Here is a 12099-nt window from a genome sequence, read left to right on the forward strand (position 1 = left end):
CAGTCTGCCTCTCCTCCGGTAGCCTTTCGACCTCTCGGGTGATGGCCCAGGCGTTCCACCTCTGCTGGACTCCAAGCAGGAGGACCCGGATGTTTGGCGCATAACGATTAGCCTGGTTGAAATGATGAATCAAGCCTTGAAGGTACGGTCAGCCCTTTTCTCTCAGTGCACTCGCCGGGGGAGGTGAGTCCCGTACCAGGGACTTTATCCTCTGCTCGAAGCGGACCCGCCAGGTCTCGCCTTCGGCGCCTCCCCCTGGTTTTTCCTTCATTCCCAGGTCCAAACTACCGCTCCACCGGAAGCCTTCCGACATCTCTGGTGATGACCCAGGCGTACCACCTCTGCTGGACTCCGAGCAGGCGCCCAATATTCGGCGCAGGGCGATTAGACTGGAAGAAACGGCGAGTCAGACCATAAGCGCACAGATAGTCCTCTTCTCCTCTCTGAGCACACAGGTCTCCTTTAGGACTTTTCCGGCAATCCCGTGATGTATTCAGTGGACATCCAGTAGTTCGCCGATTTGCTGCATCATCACAGACAACAACCAGACACGACGTTTACCAGCGGTTAGTCTTATTGTCATTATCCCTTCTCCAAAGGGGCTCCGGAGAAAAGGGGCATGCCCCCCTGTGATCGACCCGCCAGGGTTCCGCCTGGCTTATCATCCCTAACGTGACGTCTCTCAGGGACTCCACGGACACCCTACGCAGCGGACTACGTTCCATCTCTGCCGATTCAGGACTGGTTCACATCTTCGGTAAGTACCTTATCATCACAGCCCTGGCGTCTGCCAGCTGCACGGCCTGAGCCTATAGCAGCAGTGTGACCACCCGAGGAGACCTCTGACTCAGGATCTGAAACGCGGAGGCGACATCTAAGGAGTCGCTGACTTCCCTTCCGCCCTTAGGTGGCCGTCCCTTCGGAGATAGGCTAGTCCAGTGGATCCCCTAGGCTACGTGAGGGTGGAGTACTCTTTCCCCTAGGCTACATGAGGGAAGAGCACAGCTCGTTCCCAGCATCGGCCCAGACGCTCGGGATCGTCGCCTCACCGCTCGATCCCAGTCCGTTCGAGCCGCAAACGTCAGGGCGCCTCTATCTCTCAACAGTCCCTCCGCCTTGCATCGCTGCGGACCATTCCAGCTTTGTTTAAGAAGCGCTGGCAGGGATCAGGGCGGCTGTCCCTGCACAGCCTACTCGTCAGGGCCGCTAAGTTCACTCCACCCATAAACGACCTGGTGGTTCAGACTTCCCCTAGTCTTGGGGTTTAGACAGTCATTGTCACTCCTTCGCTACTAGGGTAGCTGAGCTACCGCTTGGAGTCCTATCAGACCCCGGCCCGGTAGATCATTCCTTTAGGCACGGTATTCGAGCCCGTCCGAGGGAAGTTACTCTTCACGCAGGAGTAGTTTTCTTCCCCGCACCGAGTCGGGTTCGGTATGCGAGTCCTTGGCGGTTGGTGGAGGTGATAGCGGCGGTACACTTACCAATTTTTCATCTTTGGCCTTCCACGGGATCCCACTGAACGAAGAAGGGTAGCTTCCGTTTGCCCTGGGAACCCGCCAACCCCTTCCTAGTGGGCCAGTCTTTGTAACCGTCCCTCGGGAGGGTCCTCTCTCCTTCTCCTGTGGAGGATAGTATCTACCGTCACCAGTCTCCTGTGCTAGGGTACGCTATCCCACCATCCCACAACACGGTCCCGAGGGACACCACTAGAGGTTGTCCCACCATTTCAACATTCCGGAAATCAGAGCCATCCGGTTAGCTGGTTACGATTTTCTTCACTGGGACGAGGTTGCCCGGTCAGGTTCCAGTCGAACCACGCCACAGCGGTGGCGTGCATCATCCACCGGGGAAGCGCAGGGAGTGTCATGTCAAGGGAAGAGGTTTAGAGGATCTTGCTCTGGGCCGGATCTCGTCGCTCTCTAATCTCGGCAATACACATCCCTACCGTGGACGTTTGGACGGCCGTTTTTTCCCGGCAGGAAGGGCCTCGCCTAGGCAAATTGCCCTTCAACAGGGTCGTCACCAGCCAGATCTACGACGAAGGAAAACCTACAGTCGTGGTCCTATTGACCTCCCGATCCAGCTTTCAAGTCAACGGTGCATCAAGGGTGTCCTCCTTCTCTGCACTAGGTGTCGACGCCCTCGCCCGGCCGGGAGGCCAGTTCAATCTCTCGGGCATCTTCCCACGGCTTCCCATGATCTCGAGGGTTCTCAAGTTGGACCAAGGCAGAGGGTGGCTCTGGAGTGGCCCAGGCGACCATAGTTAACAAAACTCACCCAACTCCTCGCAGATACTCCGTGGCGCCTTCCAGACCGTCCAGTTCTTCTGAGTCGGGGCCCTCTCTTCCACGAGGTCTCAAAGGTCCTAGGTTTGCCAGCCTTAATAGCGGATCCCGGGTACTTGCTTCCACAGGCCGGTCGGCAAGAAGGATGCAGACAATGATGGAGACCGGGAAGATGGTTTATTACCACACGTGAAGAGCTCCTCCGGGGTGTGAGGAGCACATCTTCTCTTCTCTCTCTCTCTCCCTTCCGGCACTGCTGCCATGCTTGCAGTCAGATCTGGATGCGGTTTTCTAGCGCGTCCCTCTAGGGGCCCGAGTGTCGACGCGGTCATTTCAATTTCAGAGACTTATCACTTCTCGTCCCACGATCAGGGTTTTCACGCAGAGAAGCGTCCGTCTGGCTCGGCGGCATCACCGTCCACTAGAAACGTGGGACCTTAATCTAGAGATGGGTTCGCTTCAGGGCTCCCGGTTTGGACCTTGCCGACTGCTTCCTACTCCCACCTGTTTGGATAGGTGGGCTCCTCGTGGCCGTCTCTTTCTACAAGGGGCATCAGGGTGGACAGCCCTCTCTTGTTGCTTTTTCCCCCCCATTTTCCGGGTCCTCCAGCAGGACAAGGGGGGTGCTCCGGCCACAACTCCCCTTTTCGATCCAAGGCCGCCTGCCTTCCTTCCAGATAAGGAGATTGAGTTTTCGAAATCGGTCCTAGTCTCTTCTCTCAGCCTAAAAAGGGGCCTAGTTTGTTCCTGAGCTGGTACGAACCCTCAGTTGTTTTCTGTCTTCAGGACCGCACTTTCGGTTTACGCCGGCAGTCAGTTCCTCTTTTCACTCGCTCCCAGGAGTCGCATGCCGGCGCCCAGGTCCAAGATTGCCACATGGATGCATTCCGTGATGTTGTGAAGCCTATTGCATAGAGGAAGGACCTCTACCGCATTCTACGGTCCAAGGGGAGCCTCTTGGAAGATTGGACTTCAGACGTTGGTCGACCATGTCCACCGGGCCTCCACCTGGTCTACCTTTACTAGTTCCTATCAGGTTCACACACATGCTTTGGCAGAGGCCAGTCTTGCCGTTATCTTTGCGGGCGGCAGAAGCACACCTGTACCAAGGTAGGTCTTTGTAGGTCTGGGTCAAGCCCGACAGGAGGAAGCGGTTTCCTACCGATCTCCGGTGATGGTTCTCTTCCCACCCAGGGACTGCTTTTGGACGTCCCATGGTCCTGTGTCCCCCAATGAGACGATGGAGAAAGAAGGATTTTTGTGTACTCACCGTAAAATCTCTTTCTCTGAGTCTTCATTGGGGGACACAGCACCCACCCTGCTTGTGTCTTTTGGTTGCATATTACCTGCCTGTTGCCTCAGTGGCCATATTCCCTGCCACTGGTCGCATGACTAATTGGTTATAGTTTTTACCTAGTTTGATCTAGAGTTGTTTGGTTCTCCTCCTACTGCTTGTGCACTAAACTGATTGAGTCCGCCTCCGGCTCAGGGTGTATACTGCTGAGGAGGAGCTAACTTTTTCTGTCTACTTAGAGTCAGCCTCCTAGTGACAGCAGCATAACCCATGGTCCTGTGTCCCCCAATGAAGACTCAGAGAAAGAGATTTTACGGTGAGTACACAAAAATCCATATATATATATATATATATATATATATATATATATATATATATATATATATATATATATATATATATATATATATATATATATATATATATATATATATATATATATATATATATATATATATATATATATATATATATATATATATATATCTCTATATCTATATCTATATCTCTATCTATATATCTCCATCTATATCTATCTATCTATCTATCTATCTATCTAGGGTTAACAATATAATTTCCAGACTCCCATGCCAGAAATGTACATCCCCCTCTGCATTACTAACCCTCCCCTTACATGGCGCTGCATAGGTACTCCTATGGTACTCCTGGCAATCCAGTAAGAATTTCACTTCTAACTGTATTACACTGTAAAAGGATCCGGTCAGGTCCCCGGTGCTCCAGAACCACGAGCAGATCTGGGTGCATATCTAGAATCCCTCCCAAACTGTCCCAGCATATATTAGCATACATAATGGATCTTAAGAAAGAAGGGAATTTTGTTTACTTACCGTAAATTCCTTTTCTTCTAGCTCCAATTGGGAGACCCAGACAATTGACAATTGGGTGTATAGGCTATGCCTCCGGAGGCCGCACAAAGTATTACACTAAAAGTGTAAAGCCCCTCCCCTTCTGCCTATACACCTCCCGTGCTTCCACGGGCTCCTCAGTTTTGGTGCAAAAGCAAGAAGGAGGAAAAAAATTATAAACTGGTTTAAAGTAAATTCAATCCGAAGGAATATCGGAGAACTGAAACCATTCAACATGAACAACATGTGTACACAAAAAAACAGGGGCGGGTGCTGGGTCTCCCAATTGGAGCTAGAAGAAAAGGAATTTACGGTAAGTAAACAAAATTCCCTTCTTCTTTGTCGCTCCTTATTGGGAGACCCAGACAATTGGGACGTCCAAAAGCAGTCCCTGGGTGGGTAAATAATACCTCATAATAGAGCCGTAACGGCTCCGTCCTACAGGTGGGCAACCGCCGCCTGAAGGACTCGCCTACCTAGGCTGGCATCCGCCGAAGCATAGGTATGCACCTGATAGTGTTTCGTGAAAGTGTGCAGGCTCGTCCAGGTAGCCGCCTGACACACCTGCTGAGCCGTAGCCTGGTGCCTCAAAGCCCAGGACGTACTCACGGCTCTGGTAGAATGGGCCTTCAGCCCTAAGGGAACCGGAAGCCCAGCAGAACGGTAAGCTTCGAGAATTGGTTCTTTGATCCACCGAGCCAGGGTTGATCTGGAAACCTGTGACCCTTTACGCTAGCCAGCGACAAGGACAAGAGTGCATCCGAGCGGCGCAGGAGCGCCGTACGAGAAATGTAGAGTCTGAGTGCTCTCCCCAGATCTAACAAGTGCAAATCCTTTTCACATAGGTGAATTGGATGAGGACAAACAGAGGGTAAGGAGATATCCTGATTGAAATAAAAAGGGGATACCACCTTAGGTAAAAATTCCGGAACCGGACGCAGAACCACCTTGTCCTGGTGAAACCCAGGAAAGGGGCTTTGCATGACAATGCTGCTAGCTCAGACACTCTCCGAAGTGAAGTGACTGCTACTAGGAAAACCACTTTCTGCGAAAGGCGTGCGAGCGAAATATCCCTCATTGGCTCGAACGGTGGTTTCTGAAGAAACATCAGCACCCTGTTCAGATCCCAGGGTTCCAACGGACGTTTGTAAGGAGGGACGATGTGACAAACCCCTTGCAGGAACGTGCGTACCTGTGGGAGTCTGGCCAGGCGCTTCTGGAAAAACACAGAGAGCGCAGAGACTTGTCCCTTAAGGGAGCCTAGCGACAAACCCTTTTCCAATCCGGATTGAAGAAAGGACAGAAAAGTGGGCAAGGCAAATGGCCAGGGAGAAAAACCCTGAGCAGAGCACCACGACAGGAATATTTTCCACGTCCTGTGGTAGATCTTGGCGGACGTTGGTTTCCTAGCCTGTCTCATAGTGGCAATGACCTCTTGAGACAATCCTGAAGACGCTAGGATTCAGGACTCAATGGCCACACAGTCAGGTTGAGGGCCACAGAATTCAAATGGAAAAACGGCCCTTGAGACAGCAAGTCTGGTCGGTCTGGCAGTGCCCACGGTTGGCCGACCGTGAGATGCCACAGATCCGGGTACCACGACCTCCTCGGCCAGTCTGGAGCGATGAGGATGGCGCGGCGGCAGTCGGCCCTGATCTTGCGTAACACTCTGGGCAACAGTGCCAGAGGAGGAAACACATAAGGAAGCTGAAACTGCGACCAATCCTGAACTAAGGCGTCTGCCGCCAGAGCTCTGTGATCTTGAGATCGAGCCATGAATGTTGGTACCTTGTTGTTGTGCCGTGACGCCATTAGGTCGACGTCCGGCATCCCCCAGCGGCAACAGATCTCCTGAAACACGTCCGGGTGAAGGGACCATTCCCCTGCGTCCATGCCCTGGCGACTGAGAAAATCTGCTTCCCAGTTTTCCACGCCCGGGATGTGAACTGCGGAGATGGTGGAGGCCGTGGCTTCCACCCACATCAAAATCCGCCGGACTTCCTGGAAGGCTTGCCGACTGCGTGTTCCACCTTGGTGGTTGATGTAAGCCACCGCTGTGGAGTTGTCCGACTGAATTCGGATCTGCTTGCCTTCCAGCCACTGCTGGAACGCTTTCAGGGCAAGATACACTGCCCTGATCTCCAGAACATTGATCTGAAGTGAGGACTCTTGCTGAGTCCACGAACCCTGAGCCCTGTGGTGGAGAAAGACTGCTCCCCACCCTGACAGACTCGCGTCCGTCGTGACCACCGCCCAGGATGGGGGTAGGAAGGATTTCCCCCTCGATAATGAGGTGGGAAGAAGCCACCACCGAAGGGAAGCTTTGGTTGCCTGAGAGAGGGAGACGTTCCTGTCTAGGGACGTCGGCATCCTGTCCCATTTGCGTAGGATGTCCCATTGAAGAGGACGCAGGTGAAACTGCGCGAAAGGGACTGCCTCCATTGCTGCCACCATCTTCCCCAGGAAGTGCATGAGGCGCCTCAAGGGGTGTGACCGACCTTGAAGGAGAGATTGCACCCCTGTCTGTAGTGAACGCTGTTTGTCCAGCGGAAGCTTCACTATCGCTGGAAGAGTATGAAACTCCATGCCAAGATATGTCAGCGATTGGACCGGTGTCAGATTTGACCTTGGAAAATTGATGATCCACCCGAAACTCTGGAGAATGTCCAGAGTAATGTTGAGGCTGTGTTGGCATGCCTCTTGAGAGGGTGCCTTGACCAGCAGATCGTCTAAGTAAGGTATCACCGAGTGACCCTGAGAGTGGAGGACCGCAACTACTGTAGCCATGACCTTGGTGAAAACCCTTGGGGCTGTCGCCAGGCCGAACGGCAGTGCCGCGAACTGAAGGTGTTCGTCTCCTATGGCGAAGCGCAGGAAGCGCTGATGCTCTGGAGCAATCGGTACGTGGAGATAAGCATCCTTGATATCGATCGATGCGAGGAAATCTCCTTGGGACATTGAGGCGATGACGGAGCGGAGAGATTCCATCCGGAACCGCCTGGGCATTACGTGTTTGTTGAGCAGTTTTAGGTCCAAAACAGGACGGAAAGACCCGTCCTTCTTTGGAACCACAAACAGGTTGGAGTAGAAACCGTGACCCTGTTGCTGAAGAGGAACCGGGACCACCACTCCTTCTGCTTTCAGAATGCCCACCGCCTGCAGAAGAGCCTCGGCTCGCTCGGGAGGCGGCGATGTTCTGAAGAATCGAGTCGGAGGACGAGAGCTGAACTCTATCCTTCATGAGGAAGCCGCCTTGGAAGCGGCACCTCCGGCGGTCTTTTTAGGGCGTGATTTAGACCGCCATGCGTCTGAGTTCCTCTGATCCTTCTGAGGCCTTTTGGACGAGGAGAATTGGGACCTGCCCGCCCCTCGAAAGGACCGAAACCTCGACTGTCCTCTCCTCTGTTGGGGTGTTTTCGGTTTGGCCTGGGGTAAGGATGTTTCCTTTCCCTTGGATTATTTGATGATTTCATCCAATCTCTCACCAAACAAACGGTCGCCAGAAAATGGCAAACCCGTTAAGCACTATTTGGAAGCAGAATCTGCCTTCCATCCACAAGGCCCTGCGTATTGCCACCGAATTGGCGGCTGCAACCGCCGTACGGCTCGCAGAGTCCAGGACAGCATTAATAGCGTAGGACGCAAATGCCGACGTTTGAGAGGTTATAGACGCCACCTGCGGCGCAGAAGTACATGTGAGTGCGTCAATTTGCGCCTGACCAGCTGAGATAGCTTGGAGTGCCCATACGGCTGCGAATGCTTGGAGCAAAAGACGCGCCGATAGCGTCATAGATGGATTTCAACCAGAGCTCCATCTGTCTGTCAGTGGCATCCTTGAGTGAAGCTCCATCTTCCACTGCAACTATGGATCTAGCCGCCAGTCTGGAGATTGGAGGATCCACCTTGGGACACTGAGTCCCGCCCTTGACCACGTCAGGGGGGAAGGGGTAACGTGTATCCTTAAGGCGCTTGGAAAAACGCTTATCTGGACAAGCTCGGTGTTTCTGGACTGCCTCTCTGAAGTCAGAGTGGTCCATAAACATACTCGTTGTACGCTTAGGAAACCTAAAACGGAATTTCTCCTGCTGAGAAGCTGACTCCTCTACTGGAGGAGCTGAGGGAGAAATATCCAACATTTGATTGATGGACGCAATAAGATTATTCACTATGGCGTCCCCATCAGGAGTATCAAGGTTGAGAGCGGCTTCAGGATCAAAATCCTGATCAGCTACCTCCGCTTCATCATAAAGAGAGTCCTCTCGCTGAGACCCTGAACATTGTGATGATGTCGAGGGGAAGTCATAGCGAGCTCGCTTAGTCGGTCTGGGGCTGCGTTCCATGTCAGAGACCGCACCCTGGGATTTATGAGACACCCCGGGAGAACATTGTTGTTCCAACTGAGGGGAACCAGGGGGCAATAATTCCACAGTGCCCATGGTCTGAGATACCGGTCTGGACTGCAAAGCTTCTAGAATCTTAGCTATAGTCTCAGAAGTCTGTCAGTAAAAACTGCAAACTCCGTCCCTGTCACCAGGACAGTGTTAGCTGGTGATTCCCCCTGGGCCCCCCTTAGCAGAGGCTCTGGCTGAGCAAGTGCCACAGGGGCCGAGCAGTGCACATAATGAGGGTCAGTGGAACCTGCCGGTAGCGAGGTCATACATGCAGCGCAGGCAGCATATTAAGCCTGTGTTTTGGCACCCCTGCATCTTGTGGGTGCCATGCTGTTGTCTCCCCTGAGCAACACAATAGGGTATATAGCCAGAAATCCACCGTGCACCATACAGTGTAAAGTATAGCCTATAAACATATAATCTATAATTACACTTCTGCACAAGTGGGGCCAGCTCAGGAGCTGATTACCGCCCGCTTAAAGCGGTTGTGTGGCCACCAGCATCCCTGCCTGGGTCCCCCAGAGCTTGTCTCCCCTCTGCAGCGTCAGGGGAGCTGACAGGAATGGCTGCCGGCGTCCTGAGGAGAGGAGGGAGCCGTGGGCGTGACCCAGAAAGTGCGGGAACTGGTGCCCCACTGTGCACAGTGAGGGGGGTGGAGTATGCAAAGCATGCTCCAGCCCTCAGTGCTGCCGTCCTGTACAGCGTCCCGCCCTGCACCTGACTGGCAGGGCTGGGGGCGGGAAGAAAAGAGACAAGGCCGCAAAAGCCGGGGACTCGAGTTATAAACGCGGCCGCCGTATAAGTGCGGTCGGCGCGGAAGTCCCCGGCGCACTAACAGTCCCAGCCGCTCCGCAGTGAAAACAATGGCGGCGGCGGTCAGCGCGGCAGTCCCCATACACTAACACACTCAGCGACGCTGTAAGTGTGTAATGGCACAAAACGCAGTCAGCGCTGCGGTCCCCGGTGCACTAGCACACCCAGTAATGCTGGAGTGTTGCTGTGCGCGGTCCCCACGGGGACACAGAGTACCTCAAAGTAGCAGGGCCATGTCCCTGAACGATACTCGGCTCCTATCCAGAAGGGTCCTCAGGAGCTGTGGATGGAGCACGGTCTCCTGTGCCTGGAGACCGAAAGGATCCCACTTCGCCCAGAGCCCTAAGGGGGATGGGGAAGGAAAACAGCATGTGGGCTCCAGCCTCCGTACCCGCAATGGATACCTCAACCTTAACAACACCGCCGACAAGAGTGGGGTGAGAAGGGAGCATGCTGGGGGCCCTGTTATGGGCCCTCTTTTCTTCCATCCGACATAGTCAGCAGCTGCTGCTGACTAAGCTGTGGAGCTATGCGTGCATGTCTGCCTCCTTCGCACAAAGCAAAAAACTGAGGAGCCCGTGGAAGCACGGGAGGTGTATAGGCAGAAGGGGAGGGGCTTTACACTTTTAGTGTAATACTTTGTGCGGCCTCCGGAGGCATAGCCTATACACCCAATTGTCAATTGTCTGGGTCTCCCAATAAGGAGCGACAAAGAAAAGTATTTCTAAAAACAGTTTATGAGATGCTATTGAGGCCAGCAACTAGCATTATTTCCATGGCTAGTTGGACCACTCTGCATGTCATCACACCTCTATGGGCATGCCAACATGCTTTACAACAGCCAGCATCATGGCAGTGCGATACAAAGCGGTTAGCATAGAGATCCTTTGACACCAGGTGTAGGCGTCCCAGCTTCAAAGACACTCAATGACCTTGATCGGAAGTCACCCGCATTTCCAATCATGCGCACTACTCAGAAGCCGAGTGTATGTGTCCAGGCTTCAGAGAGTATTGCGCACGACCAGAAATAAGGGCGACTTCCGATCATGGGCAGCAATAGTCTTTGAAGCCAGAACGTCTACACCCGGCATGAAAGAATCTCAATGTTAATGGCTTTGTATCATGAAGCTGGACATTGTAAAGCATGTCATCACTCTCACAAGGGTGTGATAACATGCCAAGTTGGCCGACTAGCCAGGGAACTAACACCCCTGCGACTAGTCACAGCCATCATTAGCATCTCAAACGGTCTTTAGAAATACATTTGCTAAAGACCGTTTATTTATTGTACTATATCCTGAAACCGTTAGGGAGGGAATATAGATATGCTCTCAGAACTGCTCGTGGTTCTGGGTACACAGGGTCCGGAGAGGTTCCCTTTAATTCTGCTCTTGTTCTGTTTATCTGTTTCTGCCTTCCCCTTTTCTTTTCTGTTGTCCCCCCTTTCCATATGCCTATGGCTCTACTCCCCTTCAGTGGTTTCTTTTCGCATTGCATCCATTCTCATACAGTAGCATTAAACCAATAATACCACATATGATTTAAATGCTCCAGTTGTCGGTCAGCGACAACAACCTGAACCTAAAAGGTTTTTCTATTTTTATCTTTGTACATATATTTACTAAACTGTATTACACATAAAAATACTAATTATTGTCTCTGTAATTCCAGTCTGATGAAGGTCTAAGCTAGAGACCGACACGTTATTTCATGGATTGCAGATTTCACTTTCCTCACCGTGGGAGTGCCAGATTTATTTTTGTATATACCTAAAAGGAGTGGCATCGTATCTGACACCCCCGTCTCTGACACAGTGACTATATCTTTTACCATATTCCGCATTTACCTCCAATTCCTCCAAATCCTTTCACAAACTGAGATCCTTCTTGTGACTTGTCTGTAACAATCTCCAGTGTTGCTCCAAATTTTTTGTAGTTATTAGCAAACCATTCTAGTAGAGGCATACTTTCTATCAGTTCATGCTCTTGTCCAGTCTGAAAGGAAGATAAATATAAACTTTACCAAAACGAGAAATAAATCCCCAAGAAAGTCACCCAGAGACCTGTGCTTCAGTCTCAGCACGTCCCTGTGGGATACTGCGCTCTTCTCCCCTTTGTAATGAATGTGCAGTACCCAACTGTGCTGATACTCTTACCAATCATTGTATTCCTGCATCCATCACAATCATACAGAGAATCGGTGTGGCCAGAATTCACACTCAATAGTAGTGTTATAGGAATATATAGAGGACACACTGAACCTTTAATAAGGAGAGTCATGTTGCACAGATGAGGGTCCGGGATGTAGCCAATTATGCAATAAATGGGGGGACAACATCACTGCAAAAAGGGTCAGTGACCACCTAAGACAACACTGGTGCAAAGCGGATATGTAATGTTTTGAAACCTTTCTTTTCTTCCAATGATCTGCAGGGGGCCGTACGTAGT

General features: G+C 51.9%; 1 protein-coding gene across 1 annotated transcript in view; it reads right to left on the bottom strand.

The window, feature by feature from the left end:
• ETF1 (eukaryotic translation termination factor 1) overlaps positions 1–12099 on the bottom strand; it is a 92865-nt gene that overhangs the window by 11018 nt on the left and 69748 nt on the right. The window contains exon 10 of the mRNA XM_075344492.1: positions 11499–11646. Coding sequence (XP_075200607.1) covers positions 11499–11646 — 148 coding nt within the window. The remainder of the gene's footprint in view (positions 1–11498; positions 11647–12099) is intronic.

Source organism: Anomaloglossus baeobatrachus, chromosome 4 (assembly GCF_048569485.1).
Source record: "Anomaloglossus baeobatrachus isolate aAnoBae1 chromosome 4, aAnoBae1.hap1, whole genome shotgun sequence".
Lineage (NCBI taxonomy): Eukaryota > Metazoa > Chordata > Amphibia > Anura > Aromobatidae > Anomaloglossus > Anomaloglossus baeobatrachus.